The following is a 23,995-nucleotide window of genomic DNA, read 5'->3' as shown; positions in this document are numbered from 1 at the left end:
GGTTAGGCCTATAGATTTATATAATTGAACTGTGTTATTGGTCTTCTAGAATTTAACCTATAATAATTTGGACTTCAGTGTGACAACTTTTAATGACTACTGTTTAATTTCTCATGTATTGATTAATTCCCTTGATGTGCTGTTACTTGGCCGGTTGTGTGTTTGTAACGGCCACGATCTCATTTCAGGTTCAGTGGTCCAGCTGCAATATATTTTCAACTCAGGATCACGCAGCTGCTGCAATTGCCAAATCCGGAGTTCCCGGTGAGTATATTTGTATCTCATCTCAAATGCAATCTAAATACTTGAGCCATTCTCTAATTTCCCAGGGCATATTTGCTTTCAATTTGGGGAAGATCCTCTACACTTTGGTACTTGGCTTTCAAAATTAAGTATTGGTTGATTTCTCCATAGAATAGGTGTATCAAGACTAATAGATATTTTCACTATTTTCAGGTGATGAACAGTAGTCCTGGTAATGATAGAACTTTAAGTTTTACTCTAGCAAATGAGGAGTGATATTTTCAAGCCTGATTTGATTTGAAGGCTGTGAAGTGGTCTTGATCAGAGAGCCTTCCACCTGTTGTTGCAGGTGGTTGTGTGTTTTTGGTGATGCAAGGCATGCACATTGTCAGTACTGGGAAGACTGACCAGGCCATTTGTTAAAAGATAGCAAAATGCTCATCTCTGTTGTACCACACTATGGTGGTCCAGTTAAGCTCAATATCAGAATCAGAATCTGAATCGGGTTTATTATCACCGGCATGTGACGTGAAATTTATTAACTTCGCCGCAACAGTTCAATGCGGTGCATAATCTAGCAGAGAGGGAAAAAAATAATGAATAAAATAAAACATAATAATAAATAAGTAAATCAATTATGTACATTTGAATAGATTATTTAAAAATGTGCAAGAACAGAAATACTGTATATTTAAAAAAAGTGAGGTAGTGTCCAAAGCCTCAACATCTATTCAGGAATCGGATGGCAGAGGGGAAGAAGCTGCTCCCGAATCGCTGAGCATGTGTCCCCGGGCCTCTGCATCTCCCACCTGATGACAACAACGAGAAAAAGGCATGTCCTGGGTGCTGGAGGTCCCCAACAATGGGCGCTGCCTTTCTGAGACACTGCTCCCTAAAGATGGTGATCCCTGGGATATTGTTCGTGCGGGATTTGGCCATCAAGTCACCGCTTGGAAAATCAGAGGAATAAGTCTTTTGGTGCACCAATCTGTATTGATCAGGATCCCAAATGAAATGATTTGCTTTCACCACTCGAGGCAGCGTGTACCACTGCTTATCCTGAAAAAAATTACCCCACACATTGTTCCCTCATTTTTTAGACCTGTTCTATAATATTTAACATTTTTACAACTTAGAAACAGCCCTTTGGCTAATATTGTCTATGCTGACCATCCAGTGTCATGTGATTTCTAGTTGGGACTTATACATACTGATTAAGGAAACTTTCCTGAATACATTTGATAACTGTCCCATCCAATCCTTTTGTAGTATTGGTGTCCTAGTTAATAAGTGGAAAGTTAAAATCACTGACTATCGCAGCAATATTACTTGCAACTGTCTACTATCTCTACAAATTAGTCCTTCTAAATCCTACAGACTGTTGGGAGGTCTGTAATAGTGCTGTCAATGTGGTAATCCCTTTATTCCTCAGTTGCACCCTTATTGTCTCAGTAGATGAGCCATCCTGAGTACTGCCGTGATGTTTTCCCTGATGAGTAATGCTACCCCGCCCCCTATAATACTTCACTCTATCATGTCTAAAACATGGCAACCCTGGAACTCTATGGACTCTCAGTCCATTCTTGGCTGTAATATAGTTCCATGTTCTAAGTTCATCTGCCTTAGCTACAATACTCTTTACAATGAAATAGATGCCACTTATAACATTAGTCATACCATTCTCATCAACCAATTGGCTTCTGTCTTTGCTTCTACTTTCACCAAAGTCACTCCACTTGACGCCCTGCTACTATGGCTCCCAACCCTCTGCACCTCTAGTTTAACAATCCTTCCGCCCCCAGAGCAACTTTGTTGCAAGGGTGCTGCTGCCCTTCCAATTCAGGTGCAAACCGTTTTGTGCAGGTCAAATCTGCCCTAGAAGAGAGTCCGTTGAAACAATGTGAAGCTCTCCCTCCTGCACCATTGCCAGAGCAACATAATTGTAATGCCCTGGTAAAGGTGTTATTGCTAATGTTGTAGGGCATTTCATGTAATGGTTTTCTGTAGAAGCAGTGTGTTCTGCTGGCAGAGTTTGGGTTACTGTAAAAGGTAAGGGATATTGTGTTTTCCAATCAGGATGGTGGAACTGGGAAAAGGTTGTAGAGAACCCCGGGTAGAGGCTTTGTGATAGACACTGAGGTGGGTCAAGGTCTCTTTCAGTGGGAGATGAAGAGAAGTAATTAAAGAGAACGGGCTGTAGAATTCAGTCTGGCAGGAATGTGAGACTCGATGGAGCCCAAGAGGCTTTTGGAAGATTTAACTGTTTAATTATAATGGGTCCTTTCTTTTTATTTAATAACTCTTTGGTTAAGTTAACATTCATAAATATACTTTATAATTGTATGCAGTGCGTTAAGCCCGTGTGGAACAGCAGTTTGTGGGCAAAAATGTTGTTTTCGTTCAGACCAGTGATGATGTGACGGGAGAGAATCTGCCTGGTACTATTGGGGTCCCAGGAGAAGCGGGACCACGGGCCGTCCATACTTTCAGAGAAGAGGGGAGTATAGACGAGGGCACCAAATTGGAAGCAGAGTTTCCATTGCTGAGGGCAGAGACTTTACAGACAAGTTGCTCTCTTTTCTGGAGTGAGGGGAAGGAGTTGTCTGAGCCCTTCAGCAAAGGGTAAGACTCTTGGCAGTGTGGAGGATCAGAGGGATCTAGGGGTCCGAGTCAATAGGACACTTATAGCTGCTGCACAGGTTGACTCTGGTTTAAAAAGGCATACAGTGTATTGGCCTTCATCAATTGTGGGATTGAGTTGAGGAGCCGAGAGGTAATTTTACAGCTATATAGGACCAGGCCCCACTTGGAGTACTGTGCTCAGTTCTGGTCATCTCACTACAGGAAGGATTTGGAGACCATAGATAAGGTGCAGAGGAGACCTACAAGGATGTTGGCTGGATTGGGGAGCATGCCTTATGAGAATAGGTTGAGTGAACTTGGCCTTTTCTCCTTGGAGTGATAGAGGATGAGAGGTGATCTGCTAGAGGTGTATAAGATGATGAGAGGCACTGATTGTGTAGATAGACAGAGGCTTTTTCCCAGGGCTGAAATGGCTAGCATGAGAGAGCACAGTTTTAAGGTGCTTGGAAGGAGATGTCAGGGGTAAGTTTTTTTTACACAGAAAATGGGGAATGTGTGAAATGGGCTGCCTGTGACGGTGGTGGAGGCAGATACGATAGGGTCTTTTAAGAGACTCCTGGATAGGTACATGGAGCTCAGAAAAATAGAGGGCTATAGGTAACCCTAGGTAATTTCTAAGGTAAGGACATGTTCGGCACAGCTTTGTGGGCGGAAGGGCCTGTATTGTGCTGTAGGTTTTCTATGTTTCTATGTATGTTACCTTGGGCAAACTCCCCAATCATTGAAGAGATTCCTAAACCTCCCCCCGGTGGGGGTGGGGTGGATGAGTGGCGAACAGGCAGACTTGTAGCTGGACAATGAAGTGAAAAGGGGAAACTGAGCACCAAAGTAATGGGATGGTGCTGAGCTTAGTCAAGTGACGGGGGAACCTGAGTTGCCAGCGCACTAGTAACACATGGGGGAGGGAGGCATCTATCCGTAGACAGGAAAGATCCCAAGGAATATCTGAGACTGAAGAAGTGGATGATGGCATATGGAGGTTTCAGAGTCAGGGAACCCCCGGGTAGGCTGGCCTATGATGCACTGGCGGAATAGTCTAGCTTCTATCCCCCTAGTGTGATACGTCACTACCATTTACAAATTGATTGGAGGTCCTGCCATCAGGAAATTCCTTTGAAAACTGTTATTAATGATGGGTTGGTAAATTTCAAAGTCATGAGGACATGACTATTTTTGCTGGGTAACACCCTGGTAAAGATTTCACAACTAATGTTGTAGGATATTTCATGTAATGGTTTTCTGTAGTATCAGTATTTGATGCTGGCAATGTTTGGGTTGGGGTTAAAGTTAAGGGATGCTTAGGAATGTGTCAACCAAACGGGATGGTGGAACTGGGGAAGGTTTTGTGACGGTCACTGAGGTGGGTTCAGGTCTTTTTTGGTGGGAGATGGAGAGAAGCTTGAGAGAACCGGCCATGGGATTTGATCCAACGGGAATACCTGACTTGATGGAGCCCAAGGGCGGTATTCTCCTGGGGATCGGTGAATATGAGTTGCAGCCGTGAGTACATCAGACACAGTGGCTTTTGTACTCTGTGTTTGAGTGGGCGAAACCCAAATCATATCAACCCTAGACATATAGAGTCTGAGGTGTTTTTCTCACCGCTGAGTCTGGTTACTGTTAGCGGGAGGGGTTGGGGGGAGGAGGGCTACAAATTGCATCTCTAGAGATACCAGTAAAAAGGGGTTTCATATTAAACTGCATTCTCTTGCCTCTTGATGTAGCGATCATGGGTAGCGATCTTGGTGTCACCACCCTGAAGGTCCTGTCACTTAACTTATCACCTGGCTCCTTGAACTCACTTTTCAGGACCCATCAGCCTTCCTGTCCGTAATTGACCCACTGATGCAAAGAAGATTCTACTCCATTTGGAGTTTGAGGAGACTTGGTAGCTCCTGCAAATTTCTAGTGATGTACTGGCACCGAGACAGGACCCTCAGCTCAGAAGGGAAGGAGGGAAAAGAGGAGAGCAGTAGTGATAGGGGATTCGATGGTTAGGGGGACAGATAAGAGGTTCTGTGGGAGAGATCGAGAATCCCGGATGGTCTGTTGCCTCCCTGGTGCCAGGACCCGCGATATCTTGGATCGAGTTCTCAGTATTCTCAGGAGGGAGGGTGAGCAGCCAGATGTCGTGGTTCATGTAGGGCCCAATGATGTGGATAGGAAGGAGGAAGAGTTCCTGCAAAGAGAGTTTAGGGAGTTAGGTGCAAAGTTGAAGGACAGGACCTCCAGGGTTGCAATCTCAGGATTGTTACCTGTGCCATGTGCTAGTAAGGCTAAAAATAGGAAGATAATGCAGCTGAATATGTGGCTAAGGAGATGATGCAGGAGGGAGGGCTTCATGTTTCTAGACCACTGGACAACTTGAATAGACAAAGGTGGGAACATAGATCAATATGTGAACTCATAAGACATGATGTATGCAGCATGTTTGAATATAGCCCACGGATCGTTCTCAAAAGGACAGCTGTGAGTTGTTTAAAAAAAAAAAAAACAACTGAAGGCAGTTTTTTTTCAGTCAAGGACAGTCTCTCCAACTTTTCACAGAACAGAGCATACACAAGCTGGCACCTAATTTTAACCTGCTATTTACCAGAATCAGGGAATCATTTCTTACTTCCCCAACACCCTTAAACTTCATCACAAGTTTGCCGATGACACTAAGGTTGGAGGCGTTGTGGATGGCGAGGAAGGCTTTCAAAGCTTGCAGAGGGATCTGGACCAACTGGAAAAATGGGCCAGAAAATGGCAGATGGAATTTAATGCAGACAAGTATGAGATGTTGCATTTTGGAAGGACAAATCAAGATAGGACTTACACAGTAAATTGTAGGGCACTGAGGAGTGCAGAGGAACAAAGGGATCTGGGAGTTCAGATACATAGTTCCCTGAAAGTGGCTTCACAGGTAGACAGGGTTGTAAAGAAGGCTTTTGACATCCTGGCATTCATAAATCAAAGTATTGAGTATGGGAGTTGGGATGTTATGGTGAGGTTGTGTAAGACATTGGTGAGGCCAAATTTGGAGTATTGTGTGCAGTTCTGGTCACCTAACTATAGGAAGGATGTCAGTAAAATTGAAAGAATGCAGGGAAGATTTACTAGGCTGTTGCTGGGTCTTCAGGAGTTGAGTTACAGGGAAAGATTGAACAGGTTAGGACTTTATTCCTTGGAGCATAGAAGAATGAGGGGGGATTTGATAGAGGTTTACAAAATTATGAGGGGTATAGACAGTAGATGCAAGTAAGCTTTTTCCACTAAGATTAGGAGAGATAAATACGAGAGGATATGGCTTTAGGGTGAAAGGGGAAAGGTTTAGGGGGGAACATTAGAGGGAACTTCACTCAGTGGTGGGAGTGTGGAATGAGCTGCCATCTGACGTGGTAAATGTGAGCTCACTCTTTAAGCTTTAAGAGTAAATTGGATAGATACATGGATGGGAGAGGTCTGGAGGGTTATGGACTGGGTACAGGTCAATGGGACTAGTGGAATAAAGTTTTGGCACAGATTAGAAGGGCCGAATGGCCTGTTTTCTGTGCTGAAGTGTTCTGTGGTACTGTGGAGAGCATTCTGATTTGGTACATCAGAGTGGAGGCACCAATGCTCTGTTTCAGAAGAGGCTGTAGACTCGGGGTCCATCATAGGAACAACCCTCCACCATTGCAGACATCTTCATGCAGTGGTGCCTCAAAGTAGCATCCATTATTATGGACGTTCACCATCTGGGACATACCCTCTTCTCGTCACTACCATCAGGAAGGAAGTACAGAACACTGAAGACCCACATTCAACAACTTCCCTTCTGCCATCTGATTTCTGTATGCTTCATGAGTCCATGACTATCACCTCTTGTCCCTATTTTGCATTTTTTGTAACTGATAGGAATTTTGGTCTTAAAATCATAGTCATAGACAAGTACAACACAGAAACAGATCCTTTGGCCCATCTAGTCTGTGCCAAACAATTTAAACTGCCTCCTCCCCTTGAGCTGTACTGACTGCTGCTGCAAAATCAATTTCGCAATGTCTGTCAGTGATGATAAACCTGATTCTGCTTCTAGCTACCCAAAATGTTTCAACTTGTGCAGCTAGGCTGACTTTCCTGCTGATCCAGATCTATTACAGCTTCGAACAGACTTCTTGACTTCTATTGTTTTTAGCACTTAATTTTGATTGTTTTCCCTTGTACTACCTATAATTCGATCTATATGCAGTGTGTAAGCAAGCTTTTTACTATATCTGGTGCACATAACAATCAACCAATTTCAATTTTGCTGTCATTAATAGTCTTGCTAATCATGCCACTGACATTCAGCCAAGTCAATGTGGCAAACAACAGAGGACCGAACAGTGACCCACATGGCGCACCACTGGTCACAGGTCTCCAATCTGATCCTACCTCCAAGTCAGTGTTGGTTAACTCACTGTGGATCCCAAGTGTTCTAACATCGTGGTCTAGCATACTTTTTGATACTGCATCAAAAGGCTTGCTAAATTTCACGTATAAATCTACAATCCTGCCCTCCTCATTCCTTGGTCGCCACCTCAACATAATCTCATTCAAATCTCACAAATAATTTTTAATGTATTTAATTTTCTTCAATCATATTCTCAGCAAATAGTACTGAAACATAATTGCTAAGAAAACCATAATTCTGTCTACCAGCAGATCATTTAAGATTTTTAACTGAATAATAATAGTTTATGTGGCTTATACCTCATGGTATGTAATGAACACAACCATTCACTCACACCATCAACAATGTGCAATTGATATTTTAGCAGCTCATCAGGGTTGAACAGCGCCATTCCAAGCCCACAGCCTCCACTGACTAGAATGATGAGCAGCAAAACTACGGAGCAGGCAACTGAAAGTTCCTTCTAGCCACATACCATCCTGACTTGGAAATATAGTATTCTTCCTGAGTCAAACTCCTCCCTCATGCTATTCTTTTTTTCCCCACACCTGGAACTCCACATCATTTGCAGGTTGAGTCTGTGGTGAGGAAGGCAAAAGCAATGTTAGAGGACTAGAATTTAAATGCCAGAATGTGATGAAACTTTATAATGCACTCATGAGGCCTCACTTGGAGTATTATGAGCAGTTTTGGGTCCCTTATCTTAAGAAAGGATGTGCTGACACTGGAGATGGTTCAAAGGAGGTTCACAAAAATGTTTCTAGGATTGACTGGTTTGCCATATGAAGAGCGTTTGATGGCTGTGGGCCTGTATTCACTAGAATTCAGAAGAATGCAGGTGACCTAATTGAAATCTATTGAATGTTGAAGGGACTCAATAAAGTGGATGTGGAGAGGATGTTTCCTACGTTGGCAGTCTAGGACTAGAGGACAAAATAGAGGGGTATCCTTTTAGAATGGAGATGAGGAATTTCTTTAGTACAAGAGTGGTGAATCTGTGGAATTCGTTGTCACAGGCAGTTGTAGAGGCTAAGTCTTGTATATTTAAGGCAGACCTTGATAGATTCTTGATTGGTTAGGGGATGAAGGGGTACAGGGAGAAGGAGAAGGCAGGAGACTGGGGCTGGATCAGCCCTGATGAAACGGCAGAGCAGACTCAATGGATCAAATGGCCTAATTCTGCTGCTTTATCTGGTGGTCAATGGCATGACTGATTTGCAACAAGTGCCATGAATTGTACTGTGAAAACTGCTATGCTTTACTTCTGCATCGGGTTGGTTGGTCTTCAGATTGTCTGAAATGCATCATGTGGTGAGCAATGAATTTGCATTTTGTTTAAAAATAAGTCTGAACGGAGTTTTTGTTCAGGGTTGATGCTTCATGTCAGAGTTTTTTTCTTTTTGCAGTGTATGCTTGGAAGGGAGAGACGGATGAAGAATACATCTGGTGCATTGAGCAGACACTGTACTTCCCTGATGGAAAATCTCTCAATATGATTTTGGATGATGGTGGAGATCTTACAAATCTTGTCCATGTTAAGCATCCTAAACTACTGCAAGGTGAAAAGCCTCTGCTGTTATTTTGCTCCAGTGATCCTTGCCAGATTAGAGATTTGTGTTGTGTTCATCTTTGAACTGATTCTTGCTGAACAGAGTTAATCTTAGCAAAGGAGATGATAGAGATGTACTGGAGAAAATCTTTCTTGGGCAGGACGCTCTTGGGCAACTGTATTAGTTTGATATGCGGAGAGCTTTGATTTCACTAACTTCAAAGTACTCAACAATTTAATTGAGATCACTTTAGAAAATTATTGTAATTCAACTGAAATTTCTGAAGAATTGATGCATGGATTATGCATTAAGAGATGCACAGAGATGGAGCTGATGACTGGAAAATCAATAAGTTCTATTACAGTATTTTTGGAGTATTGCGTTCACAAAATAGTTTGTCATCCAACCATACACGTACAGCTAAATGAAACATGGTTCTGCTGGGGCCAGGGAGCAAAATGGTGTACATGTAGTTACGACCTGGTACATAGTCACAAAATATTTCCCACAGTCCTTGAGTGGCATGGCATGAAGATTGACAGGCTGATGTAAAGTGTGAAGTGCATGCTGATGGTAGGCTGCAGATGATGTCAAAGTTACCAGTTGTGCTGGGTCATGCTTGTATTTGCTGCCCTGATGACATTATGGTAGGTTTTTATAATGTAAATGCTCATAGATCTCTGATAAAACTGAAAGTTAACATCTATTAGAGTAAAGAGCTGAAGTTCCAGGTTCAAAATGAGAAGGCCTTGGCGGGCAGGATTAAGGAACACCCCAAGGTATTCTACAAGTATGTGAAGGGCAAGAGGATAAGACGTGAAAGAATAGGACCTATCAAGTGTGACAGTGGGAAAGTATGTATGGAACCGGAAGAAATAGAGATATTTAATGAATGCTTTACTTCAGTATTCTCAATGGAAAAGGATCTTGGTGATTATGGTGATGACTTGCACCAGACTGAAAAGCTTGAGCATGTAGATATTAAGAAAGAGGATGTGCTTTTGGAAAACATCAAGTTGGATAAGTCGCTGGGACTGGATGAGGTGTACCCCAGGCTACTGTGGGAGGTGAGGGAGGAGATAGCCTCTGGTGATGATCTTTGCATCGTCAATGAGGACAGGAGAGGTTCCGGAGGATTGGAGGGTTGCAGATGTTGTACCTTTATTCAAGAAACGGAGTAGAGATAGCCTAGGAAATTATAAACCAGTGAGTCTTGCCTCAGTGGTTGGTAAGTTGATGGAGAAGATCCTGAGAGGCAGGATTTTATGAATATTTGGAGAGGTATAATATGATTAGGAATAGTCAGCATGGCTTTGTCAAGGGCAGGTCGTGCCTTAAGAGCCTGATTGAATTTTTGAGGATGTGATTAAACACATTGATGAAGGAAGAGCAGTAGATGTAGCGCATATGGATTTCAACAAGGTATTTGATAAGGTACCCCATGCAAGGCTTTTTGAGAAAGTAAGGAGGCATGGGATCCAAGGGGACATTGCTTTGTGGATCCAGAACTGGCTTGCCCACAGAAGACAAGAGTGGTTGTTGACGGGTCATATTCTGCATGGAGGTCAGTCACCAGTGGAGTGCCTCAGGGATCTGTTCTGGGACCCCTACTCTTCGTGATTTTTATAAATGACCGGGATGAGGAAGGGGAGGGATGGGTTAGTAAGTTTGCTGATTGGAGGTGTGGATAGTGTGGAGGGCTGTCAGAGGTTACAGCGGGACACTGATAGGATGCAAACACAAAATATTCTGCAGATGCTGGGGTCAAAGCAACACTCACAACACGCTGGAGGAACTCAGCAGTCGGGCAGCATCCGTGGAAACGATCAGTCAATGTTTTGGGCCGGAACGCTTTGTCCTGTCGAAGGGTTCCGGCCCGTATCATTGACTGATCATTTCCACGGATGCTGCCCGACCTGCTGAGTTCCTCCAGTGTGTTGAGTGTTGATAGGATGCAAAACTAGGGTGAGAAGTGGCAGATGGAGTTCAACCTAGATAAGTGTGAAGTGGTTCATTTTGGTAGGTCAAATATGATGGCAGAATATAGTATTAATGGTAAGACTCTTTGCAGTGTGGAGGATCAGAGGGGTCTTGGGGTCTGAGTCCGTAGGACACTCAAAGCAGCTACACAGGTTGACTCTGTGGTTAAGAAGGCGTACGGCATATTGGCCTTCATCAATCATGGAACTGAATTTAGGAGCTGAGATTTAATGTTGCAGCTATATAGGACCCTGGTCAGACCCCAGTTGGAGTACTGTGCTCAATTCTGGTTGCCTCACTATAGGAAGGATGTGGAAGCCAAAGAAAGGATGCAGAGGAGATTTACAAGGATGTTGCCTGGACTGGGGAGCATGCCTTGAGAATAAGTTGAGTGAACTCGGCCTTTTCTCCTTGGGGCGACAGAAGATGAGAGGTGACCTGATAGAGGTGTATGAGATGATGAGAGGCATTGATGGTGTGGATAGTCAGAGGCTTTTTCCCAGGGCTGAAATGGTTGCCACAAGAGGACACAGGTTTAAGGTGCTGGGGCGCAGGTACAGCAGAGACGTCAGGGGTAAGTTTTTGATGCAGAGAGTGGTGAATGTGTGGAATGGACTGCCGGCAATAGTGGTGGAGGCAGATACGATAGGGACTTTTGGATAGGTACATGGAGCTTAGTAAAATAGAGGGCTATAGGTAAACCTAGTAATTTCTAAGGTAGGGACGTGTTCGGCCCAACTTTGTGGGCCGAAAGGCTTGTATTGTGCTGTAGGTTTTCTGTGTTTCAATATGACACAGAATTGCACAGTTTGGTGTCCTTTGGATATTCTTGGATTTCTAGCCTTATGAAAGTTATTTGAGCTTTATATGTCCTAGCGGCATTGTTAATGTAAGCCTCTTTTTGGGAACACTGGATCTGGATCATTTATTGGAGGGTGTATACTGTTACATGCTGACAAATTTAAAAACGATATGACTAAAGTGCAGGATACCATCTTGTAGATACAGGTACTACTCTTTATTCCTGAAATCAGTTCTCTTACTGATCAACCTTGGTATTACTGCTCTGCCTTGGTATTACCGGAAAATTAGTAACTTGGTTAGAGCATTGGCTGTTTGGTAGGAGGCAGCGAGAGGGAATAAAAGGATCTTTTACTGGCCAGCTGCCAGTGGCTAGTGATGTTCTGCAGGGGTTGGTGTTGGGACTGCTTTTTATGCTGTATACCAATGATTTAGACGATGGAATAGATGGCTTTGTTGCCAAATTTGCAGATGATACGAAGATTGGTGGAGGGGCAGGTGGTGTTGAGGAAACGGGTAGGATGCAGAAGGGCTTAGACAGATTAGGAGAATGGGCAAGAAAGTGGCAAATCGAATACAATGTTGGAAGATGCATGGTCATGCACTTTGGTAGTAGAAATAAATGTGCAGACTATTTTCTAAACGAGGAGAAAATCCAGGAATCCGAGATGCAGAGGGACTTGGGAGTCTTGTGCAGAACACCTTGAAGGTTAACTTGCAAGTTGAGTCGGTGGTGAGGAAGGCAAATACCATGTTAGCATTCATTTCAAGAGGTCTAGAATACAAGAGCAAGGATGTGACGCTGAGGCTTAATAAGGTGCTGGTGAGGTCTCACCTTGAGTATTGTGAACAGTTTTGGGCCCTTCATCTTAGAAATAATGTGCTGGCATTGGAGAGGGTCCAGAGGAGGTTCACAAGGATGATTCCAGGAATGAAAGGGTTATCGTACGAGGAACATTTGATGACTCTGGGTCTGTACGTGCTGGAATTCAGAAGGATTTGGTGGGGGTTGGGGATCTTAATGAAACCTTTCAAATGTTGAAAGGCCTAGACAGTAGATGTGGAAAGAAGGTTTCCCATGGTGGGAGAGTCTAGGACAGGAGGGCACAGCCTTAGGATAGAGGGATGCCTTTTCAAAACAGATGTGGAGAAATTTCTTTAGCCAAAGTGTGGTGAATTTGTGGAATTTGTTGCCACATGCAGCTGTGGAGGCCAGGTTGTTGGGTGTATTTGAGGCAGAATTTGATAGGTTCTTGATTGGACATGGCATCAGTGATTAGGGGCAGAAGGCTGGGAACTGGGGTTGAGGAGGAGATAAAAAAGGGATCAGCCGTGAGTGAATGGTGGAGTAGACTCGTTGGGTCAGATGGCCTAATTCTGATCGTATGTCCTATGTCTTATGGTCTTGCGGTCTTGGGTTCTTCATGGTTAGTTGACCATGTTCCAAAGAGGAACTGGCTGTTATTATTGCCAATTGATCTTGCAGGTATTAAAGGGATCTCTGAAGAGACAACAACTGGAGTCCACAATCTCTGGAAAATGCATAAGAATAAGCTGCTGAAAGTTCCTGCCATCAATGTGAATGACTCTGTCACTAAGGTAACATTGTAAGAAAGCAAACAACAGGAATTCTGCAGATGCTGGAAATTCAAGCAACACACATCAAAGTTGCTGGTGAACGCAGCAGGCCAGGCAGCATCTCTAGGAAGAGGTGCAGTCGACGTTTCAGATGCTGCCTGGCCTGCTGCGTTCACCAGCAACTTTGATTGTAAGGAAGTTCATGTTGCACTCTGGAATTAACCCAATTTATGCATACTTTGCATTCTAATGAGGTGTTAATAGAAACAACAGAATTATGGAGCATTTCAGTGCAGATACAAGCCCTTCAGCCCAACTAGTTTATGCTGAGTACTGTGCCCACGCACCTCATCCCATTCAGACCATATCTCTAACCTCTGTCCCTCCAACTGTCTTATAAATTATCCAATTGTACATCCCTCAACCACTTCCTCCGGCCACTTGTTCCATATACTTATCTCCTCCATTTGGAAAAAGTTGTCCCTTTGTTAATCGTACCTTAAACTACCCCCTAGTTTTGGACCCCTTGCCTTGGATGAAGACTGTTACCATCCACTGTGTCTAGAACTGTTGTTATTTTAAATACTACTGTGAGGTTGTTCCTTGTTTTCCTGTGTTCCTCATTCTCACCCAACCTCAGTAGAAAAAAAGCCTGCTTGCATTTACTCTATCTGTGCCCCTCAATTTTACATACCTCTATCAAATTTCCCCTGCTCTTCTACCCCGTACAGAATAAAGTCCCCAGCAGCATCCTTGTAAATTTTCTCTTACTCCTTCAGTCTGATTGATACCTTTCCTGTAGGCAGATGGGATTAGATCTAGAGGCTGTAATTTACGGTGAAAAGTTTAAGGGGACCCTGAGGGAGATCGTCACTTGACCTGCCTGCCGGCCTGCCCTTGTGGATGTGTTAGTTTGTCCTTGGACTGACGAGAGAGAGAGAGACAGATTTTCTTTGGTGGGCAGAGGGCTTATTATTGAGCGTGGAATTGTTTTTTTGTAATTTTTCTTTTAATCTTACAGAGCAAATTCGACAATCTATATGGCTGCAGAGAATCTCTTATAGATGGCATCAAGCGTGCAACAGATGTCATGATTGCTGGCAAGGTGGCTGTGGTGGCAGGCTATGGTGATGTGGGCAAGGGTTGTGTCCAGGCTCTTCGAGGCTTTGGAGCAAGAGTTATTGTCACAGAAATTGACCCCATCAATGCTCTACAAGCTGCTATGGAAGGTACGAATGGAATGTAAAATCTTAGTGATAAATGAACAGCACCATCTGGTTAAGTTTATATAGAATGCAACAGTTCCAATCACAGATTCACCAGTATGCCACCAGAGCTTTACGGAATACATTATGAAGGTGTTACACATTCTCTGAAATCGTTTTTCCAATAGTAGATCCATTTCTCAAACTTTGCAATGTAACAGCAGATGCTGGGTTAATTTTTAGTTATTAGAAATGAAAATTGATGATGGGTAACTCAGCTGTGTGCCTCGTGTCATTATTGATTGAATCATTACTTCTCACTGGGAGGAACAAGTACCCATACCTAAACCCAGCTTCATTGATGCAAGGGTGGCATGTGGCACAGTGAGCTGACTGTAGTGCTGTGGTCTGGTAAGGACATGTCCTGCCCTGACCCCAAGTTCTGAATGTGCGAATACATGTTCCTTTTTGACAGCATGGGTTTCCAGGTGCTGCATTTTTCCCTCGCTTCCCAAAGATGAATGAGTTGGAATGTGAATTGACCACTGCAAGTTGATCCTGGTTTGCAAGACCATAAGGCATTGGAGCAGAATTAGGCCATTCAGCCCATCGAGTCTGCTCCACCATTCCATCATGACTGATTACAGATCCCACTCAATCCCATACAGCTGTCTTGCCAGGAAGCGATCAACTTCTGTCTTAAATATATCCACAGACTTAGCCTTCACTGCAGTCTGTGGCAGAGCATTCCACAAATTTACTACTCTGGCTTAAAAAAAAATTCCTCCTTACCTCTGTTCTAAAAGGTCACGTCTCATTTTAAGGCTGTGACCTGTAGTTCGGGAAAGCCCCACCATAGGGAAAATCCTCTCCATGCCCACCCTATGTAGTCCTTTCAACATTTGGTAGATTTCAATGAGATCTCCTCCCCCCCACAAAATATCATCTTCTAAATTCCGGTGAGTACAGGCCCTAAGCTGTCAAAAGCTTCTCATATGTTAACCCCTTGTTTCCCGGAATCATCTGGTGAACCTCCTCTGGACACTCTCCGATGACAACACAGCCTTTCTGAGATATGGGGCCCAAAACTGTTGACAGTACTCCAAGCATGGTCTGACTAGTGCTGTATAAAGCCTCAGCATTATCTCCTTGTTTTTTATCTTCTGTTCCCCTTGAAATAAATCCCGCCACCCCATCAGGGATAAGGTTCCTCTTGTCCTCACTTACCTCCCCACCAGCCTCTGCGTCCACCACATAATTCTCCGTAACTTCCGCCATCTCCAGTGGGATCCCACCACCAAGCATGTCTTTATTTCCTACCCTCTTTCTGCTTTCCGTAGGGATCACTCCCTGCCCAAGTTCCTTATCCCTTTGGCCCTCTATCTTCCTCCTAGTACTTATCCTTGCAAGCAGAGCAAGTGCTACACCTGCCCCAACGCCACCTCCTTCACTACCATTCTCAGGTCTCAGGCCTAAACAGTCCTTCCAGGTGAGGTGACACTTCACCTGTGAGTCTGTTGGGGTCATCTACTGTGTTCAGTGCTCCTGTTGTGGCCTCCTGTGTATCGGGGAATCTTGGGAGACCACTTTGCCGAGCACCTACGCTCCACCTGCAAGAAAAACCAGGATCTCCCGGTGGCCACCCATTTTAATTCCACTTCCCATTCCTATTCCGACATGTCAGTCTATGGCCTCCTCTAGGTTGCAATAAGGCCACACTTGGGTTGGAGGATCAACACTTTATATTCCATCTGGGTAGCTTCAACCTGATGACATGAGCGTTGATTTCTCAAACCTCTGGTAATGCCTCCCCCCCCACCATTCCCCATTCCCTTTTCCCTCTCTAACCATATCTCCTTACCTGCCTATCACATTCCTCTGGCTCCTCTCCCTTTCTTCCATGGCCTTCTGTCCTCTCCTATTAGATGCCCCTTATCCAGCCCTTCCATCAATCAACTTCCCAACTCTTTACTGCAACCCTTCCCAGTTTCACCTATCACCTTGTGGTTCTTCCTCCCCTCCCCCAACTTTTTTAATCTAACTCCTCATCATTTTCTTCAGTCCTGCTGGAGGGTCTCAGCCCGAAACACTGACTGTACTCTTTTTCCATAGATGCTGCCTGAATTGCTGAGTTCCTCCAGCATTTTGTGTGTGTTGCTAATATAACTGGCATATGTTGTAAAATTTGTTAACTTAGAGGCAGCAGTACAATGCAATATGTGATAAATATAAAAAGAAAAATGAATTACATTATGTATATTAATAGTTAAATTAAAAATAGTGCATAAAACAGAAATGTAGAGAAGTAAGCTAGTGTTCATGGATTTAAAGTCCATTCAGAAATCCGATGGCAGAGGGGAGGAAACTATTTGTAAATTGCTGAGTGTACCTTCCAGTTTCTGTACTTCCTACCTGATTGTAACAATGAGTATGTCCTGAGTGATGGGGAATCCTTAATAATGGATGCTGTCTTTCTGAGGCACTGCTCCTTGCACATGTCTTGGATGCTATGGAGGTTAGTACCCAAGATGGAGCCAAGCAATTTTACAACTTTCAGAAGTTGCTTTTGATCCTGTGCAGTAGCTCCCCCACCCCCCCTATACCAGTCAGTAATGCAGCTTGTCAGAATGGACTTGATGGTACATCTATAGACATTTTCAAGTGTTTCAGGTGACAATCCAAATCTCTTCAAACTCTTAATGAAGTATAGCCACTGGCCTGCCTTCTTTATAGATGTATCAATATGTTGCATCCAGATTAGGTCCTCTGAGATCTTGACACCCAGGAACTTGAAATTGCTCACTCTCTCCACTTCTGATCCCTCTGAGGATTGGTACGTGTTGCTTCATCTTACCCTTCCTGAAGTCCACAATTTGCTCTTTCATCTTGAGTTGAGTGCCAGGTTGTTGCTGTGGCACCACTCCACCAGTTGGCATATCTCACTCCTGTACATCCTCTCGTCACCACCTGAGGTTCTATCAACAATGGTCATCAGCCAATTTATAGATGGCATTTGAGCTATACCTAGCCACACCCCCCCTAAGGTGCACCAATGTTGATTGTCAGTGAGGAGGAGATATTATCACTGTAACGTCTGTAACGTACATGCAACCCTGGGGAAAGTACTGGTTACATGCACGCAATACTAAAAGTATCAGCAGCAATAGAACACACCTGGAGTATGGTTTTGATGTTAACAATCACTATTTTATTAGTAACTGAAATATAGTAACTTAAACCAGGTAAACCAAGAGTTGAGTTGTTAGGCATATATAGGTGTATAGATAAAGTTTCCAAACTTATTCAAGCTCAGGTGGCAAGAGTTACAGTCTTACGATGGTGTGGTAAGAAGTTCAGCTCAATCCTTTGGTTAATTGAGGTGAGATATTTGTAATCCAAAGGCGAATGTTGTGAGAAGGCAATTACGTTGATATTTGACATTCCACGACAGCAATACAAAATAACAACAGTGATAGTTTTTATTTCCGAAGTTGTTCCACTCCACACACGAAATATCACCAACAGCAGCTGATCGCAAAGGGGACCATCTTCAAGGGAACCACCACCCAGGCAAGGGTAGACACACCGGTAGGTTTCACACAGTTACCCCAAACACACAGCGTGATAGCCACTTATCCAGTACCACGACATATGAAATAACTCCAACAGTGATTTGCCACAGGGGTGCCTTTCTCAGTGAACTACCACACCCAGTCAAAGAGTAAACCCACATGTGGTATTCAAAGGTTTTCCGCTCACCAGAGAACCCACTCCTGTGGATTAACTACGTGACAATCACACTTTTATATTCGAATGGAATCAAACTCACCCTTACGGGCTACTTGGAGAGAGTCCAAACAGTGATCTCTTTGTCACTAGGTTTCTTCTGTTTCAAACCTTCCTCTGCCCGCCCCTTTCTCCGCCATCTTCGAGTTGCAGTACTTTGTGAGTCATTTATCAATACTCTGGATCGATCTCAACTCATCCCTTTTTGGGTTATTGAAAATTTGAACCAGTGACCCCACTCACTGGTGTCTTTCATTGATTGAAACCATCTTGACTCTGAGTTGTGTGCCTCTGTAAGAGGATCATTTGACCTTGCTTATTCAAAACAAGCCACGAGAAACTATAAGCATTCTTGGTCCATCAAAGAATTCCACCTCTCTCACCGTAGTAACCAAGCAATTTTGCAGTCAGCAGAAATCCAACAGTGTCCAAAAGTCAGTCTCATTCTCTCGGCCTTTTAAAGCGATAGCCCACAGAAAAAATGAACCCTAGGGGTACATAACAATCACCAATCTGCACAGTTAGGAAGTCGAGGATCCAATTGCAGAGGGAGGTACAGAAGCCCAGGTTCCTTAGCTTATCGATCAGGACTGTATGAATGATGGTGTTAAACACTGAGCTATAGTCAATGAACAACATCCTGACATAGGTGTTTGTATTGTCCAGGTTACCTAAGGCCGTGTGAAGAGCTATTGAGATCACTTCTGCTGTTGACTTATTGTGGCGATAGGCAAACTGCAGTGGGTTCAGGTCCTTGTGAGGCAGGAGTTGTTTCTAGCCATGACCAACCTCTCAAAGCATTTCATCATCGTAGATGTGAGTGCTACCGCGTGATGGTCAGAAACCTGTCTTCGGCCCTTCCGTCATTAGAAATTGTTCAGCTGGGCTTGCTAGCAAAAGCAAGTAATGTTTGTATGGCAAAATGCTAGTTTTCCTTTACTTCTGGAAGTGATCAGGTTCCTTTTGCCCTGTAGGTTATGAGGTGACAACAATGGATGAAGCTTGTAAAGAAGGAAATATCTTTGTGACAACAACTGGCTGCAAGGATATCATTGTAGGAAGGTAAGAAGCAGCAGGCACTGGGCAAGTATCTCTTGATAACTGCTCAATTTATAATGCTAATCTACTTTGAAGAACTATTCAATGATATTGTGCTGTTATTTCTGGAACTTCAGATGATTTTCAAAAATTTCCTGTAATCTGGTCCACAGAGATGTTCAAATTAACCATTACTGAAGAAGTCCGAGAACCTCACTGACTTTCAAAGGCATTGCTGTGTCCATTCCACCCACTCAAGGTTCTGATAGACGCCTTTAACAAAGATAATTGAGCCAAATACTTGTGGCAGCTAGTGCTCGGTATTCTGCAATGGATGTCTTTCACCTGGAATACTCTCCCTTTGTTCGAGTGAGTCTAGTTCCATTGAGCATAAGATGTAGGAGCAGAATTAGGGCATTTGGTCTATCAAATCTGTTCTGCCATTTCACCATGGCTGATCAATTTTCCTCAGTCCCAGTCTCTTGCCTTCACCCATATCCCTTCTTGCCCTGACCAATCAGGAATCTATCAACCTCTGCCTTAAATATACATAAAGACTTGGCCTCCACAGCTGCCTCTGGCAAAGAATTTCATAGATTCACCACTCTCTGGCTAAAGAAATTCCTCCTCATCTCTGTTCGAAAAGGATGCCCTTCTATTCTGAGGGTGTTCTTTGGTATTAGACTCTCCCACCATAGGAAACATCCTCTCCACATCTTTTCTATCAAGGCCTTTCACCATTCGAAAGGTTTCAATGAGGTCACCTGTCATTCTTCTGAAATCCAGCGAATACAGGCTCAGAGCCATAAAATGCTCTTCATGTGACAAGCCGTTCGAACCTGGAATCATTTTCGTGAACTCCCTTTGAACCCTCTCCAGTTTCAGCACATCCTTTCTAAGATAGGGGGCCCAAAACTGCTCACAGTACTCCAAGTGAGGCCACACCAGTACTTTATAAAGTCTCAACATTATATCCTTGCTTTTATATTCTAGTTCTCTTGAAATGAATGCGAACATTGCATTTGCCTTTCTCACCACAGACTCGACCTGAAAATTAACCTTCAGGGAATCCTGCGCAAGCATTCCCACGTCCCTTTGTGCCTCACTTTTTTTGTATTTTTCTCTCTTGAGAAAGTAGTCAACCCTTCCATTTCTTCTACCAAAGTGCATGACTGTACACTTCCCAACACTATTCTATCTGCCATTTCTTCGCCCATTCTCCTAATCTGTCCAAGTCCTTTTGTAGCCACTACTTCCAGAAGACTTGTGTCAATGCAATCCAGGGTGAAGTACTCTGTGTAACTGGTCCGTGCCCATACTCATCACTCAGTGCATGGTGAAATACACGGTATGCCATTCACAAATGTAGTGTAAACTTTGCAAGAAAGGAACATACAATTAAAACCATTGTTCCTCAAAATGCACACCAACCTGACTTACAAATAACTTGAATTTCTTGTTAGGGAACTGTTAGCCACCTTACCTCAAAACTTTCATGGAATACCTTCATAATATTGATATATCGCAGCCAGATCAGCAGATAGTAATGAGTTACAAATGCTGACCCTGACGCGTATTGATTTGAATGAAGGCACTGTGTAAATTTCCATAGCCTGATTTGACCTTCACCTTTCACCAAGATTTTTGGCCAGTAAGTTTGATAGAACACATTTGTGAATATTTATTCCCAGATGCCTTTTGGCCTTACTGCTATATAGTACAATAGGTTTTACCAGATCACTGCTTTATCCCAAAGCAGATTACCTTAGGGACATTAATGTGGCCTAATCTCAGTTATGCAATTTAATAGTGTGCAGGTCTGGGTTACTTTCTAATGGCTACTGTTTTCTTCTGGACTCTAAGAAGATGCCCATCTGCAAGCAGTTAGCCCATCTGTGGAGGGTTGTTTTCCTAGAAGACATCCTTCTAGGAACACAATTGTCTGCAATGCAAAGAGACCTTGTCTGCTCACGTAACAAGAATTTGGAGAAAAAAGTTTATTTACTTTGTCTCACTAAAGTTCTGTAAGAGTAAACTGTTCTGTATATTTAGCTTTTGCAAAGTGATTTCTGAATTCTTTAACAATTTGTTGACTGAAAGGCTGTAATTAGCTCAACTGTACATCTGTGTACAAGGAGTTGGTCAGAACTGTGATTTGGCCAGATTGTATATACCATAAACTTCTCATTTCAACTCGATATAGCTTGCATCCTTGGTGCAATCATGAGGAACGTCAGTGTGCAAGGGCTAGTTGGAATGGCTAAGATCTGTATAATGTCTCATAGTCAGTACAGGAACAGATCCTGTAGTTCTCTGCTCACATTAGCCATCAGATATCATTTTCCAACAGTTGATGTCTAATTTTCTATACCATGGCATGTCAATGTGCTGTGAGTGCCTTCCACTACTAGCACTAAAGATAATCACCTGGTTGAAAAGTCTCTTCCAATTCTTATATCACTGGTGGGCAAACTAACAAGGAGGACTCTAGGGACAGGATTTACCGGCATTTGGAGAAGTACAGACTGATTGGGATTGTCGGCATGTCTTTGTGAGGGGCAGGCAGGCTCGTCCAGAAAGTCCGGAGGCATGGATCCAGGAAAACTTGGCTTGCATGGATATGGACTTGGCTTACCCACACAAGGTAGAGGGTGGTAGTAGATGGAGCATATTCTGTCTGGAGGTGGATGCCTAGTGGTGTTCCACAGGGATCTGTTTTGGGACCCTTGCTCTTTGTGAATTTTTATAAATCAGGAAGTGGAAGGGTGAGTTAGTAAGTTTGCTGATGAGATGAAAATTGGTGTTGTGGATAATGTGGAAGATTACTGTAGGTTATGACAGAATATAGGCAGAGCTGGGGGGAGGGGGAGAAATGGCAGATGGAGTTTAATCTGGAAAAGTGTGAAGTGCTGCACTGTGGAAGGTCTAACAGGAAGGCGAGTACAATGTTAGTGATAGGATTCTTAATGGTGGAGGAACAGGGATCTTAAAGTTCAAGTCCAGAGATCCCTCAAAGTTGCTGTGAGTTGGCAGGATGGTTAAGAAGGCATATGGTCTGTTGACCTTCATTAGTCCATAAGATATAGGAGCGGAAGTAGGCAATTCAGCCTATCGAGTTTGCTCCACTATTCAGTCGTGGGCTAGTCCAATTCTTCCAGTCATCCCCACCCCCCTGCCTTCTCCCCATACCCTTTGATGCCCTGGCTAATCAAGAACCTATCTATCTCTGCCTTAAATGCACCCAATGATTTGGCCTCCACAGATTTACCACCCTCTGACTGAAGTAATTTCTCTACATCTCTGTTCTAAATGGACATCCTTCAATCCTGAAGTCATGCCCTCTTGTCTGGACTCCCCTACCATGGGAAATAACTTTGCCATATCTAATTTGTTCAGGCCTTTCAACATTCAGAATGTTTCTGAGGTTCCCCCCTTCATTATCCTGAACTCCAGGGAATACAGCCCATAAGCTGCCAGATGTTTCTCATATGGCAACCCTTTCATTCCTGGAATTATTCTCGTGAATCTTCTCTGAACCCTCTCCAATGTCAGTATATCCTTTCTAAAATAGAGAGCCCAAAACTGCATACAATGCTCCAATTGTGGTCTTGTGAGTGCCTTATAGAGCCTCAACATCACATCCCTGCTGTTATATTCTGTACCTCTAGAAATGAATGTCAACATTGTATTCACCACCGACTCAATCTGGAGGTTAACCTTTAGGGTATCTTGCACAAGGACTCCCAAGTCCCTTTGCTTCTCTGCATTTTGCATTCTTTCCCCATCTAAATAATAGTCTGCCCGTTTATTTCTTCCACCAAAGTGCATGACCATACACTCCCAACGTATTTCATTTGCCGCTTTGGCCATTCCCCTAAACTATCTAAGGCGCTCTGTTTCCACAACACTACCTGCTCCTGCACCTATCTTTGTGTCATTAGCAAATTTAGCCACAAATCCATTAATCCATTAGTCCAAATCATTGACAGGTATTGTGAAAAGCAGCGGTCCCAACAGCGACCCCTATGGAACTCCACAGGTAACCGGCAGCCAGCCAGAATAGGATCCCTTTATTCCCACAACACACCCAAAATGCTGGTGGAACGCAGCAGGCCAGGCAGCATCTATTGGAAGAGGTACAGTCGATGTTTCGGGCCGAGCCTTTGTCAGGACTAACTGAAAGAAGAGATCGTAAGAGATTTGAAAATGGGAGGGGGAGATCTGAAATGATAGGAGAAGACAGGAGGGGGAGGGATGGAGCTCTTCTTTCAGTTAATCCTGACGAAGGGTCTCGGCCCGAAACATCGACTGTACACCTTCCAATAGATGCTGCCTGGCCTGCTGCATTCCACCAGCATTTTGGGTGTGTTGCTTGAATTTCCAGCATCTGCAAATTTCCTCGTGTTTGCATTTTTAAATTCACTTTATTCCCACTCTGTTTTCTGCTGACCAGCCAATGCATCACTCGTGCTAGTAACTTCCCTGTAATTCCATAGGCTGTTACCTTGCTAAGCAGCCTCATGTGCAGCACCTTGTCAAAGACCTTCTGAAGATCCAAGTACACCACGTCTACTGGATCTCCTGTGTCTACCATAAGAACATAAGGAATAGGAGCAGGCGTAGGCCATCCGGCCCATCGAGCCTGCCCCACCATTCAATAAGATCATGGCTGATCTGTCTGTAAACTCAGCTCCATCTACCTGCCTTTTCCCCATAACCCTTAATTCCCCTACTATGTAAAATTCTATCTGACTATC

General features: G+C 43.6%; 1 protein-coding gene across 1 annotated transcript in view; it reads left to right on the top strand.

The window, feature by feature from the left end:
* Nucleotides 1-23,995, top strand: part of ahcy (adenosylhomocysteinase) — a 114,003-nt gene that overhangs the window by 41,971 nt on the left and 48,037 nt on the right. The window contains exons 3-7 of the mRNA XM_072244999.1: nt 189-264; nt 8,707-8,859; nt 13,118-13,230; nt 14,231-14,438; nt 19,175-19,262. Of these exons, the coding sequence (XP_072101100.1) occupies nt 189-264; nt 8,707-8,859; nt 13,118-13,230; nt 14,231-14,438; nt 19,175-19,262 (638 nt within the window). The remainder of the gene's footprint in view (nt 1-188; nt 265-8,706; nt 8,860-13,117; nt 13,231-14,230; nt 14,439-19,174; nt 19,263-23,995) is intronic.

Source organism: Mobula birostris, chromosome 2 (genome assembly GCF_030028105.1).
Source record: "Mobula birostris isolate sMobBir1 chromosome 2, sMobBir1.hap1, whole genome shotgun sequence".
Classification (NCBI taxonomy): domain Eukaryota; kingdom Metazoa; phylum Chordata; class Chondrichthyes; order Myliobatiformes; family Myliobatidae; genus Mobula; species Mobula birostris.
This window is presented reverse-complemented; position numbering and strand designations above follow the sequence as displayed.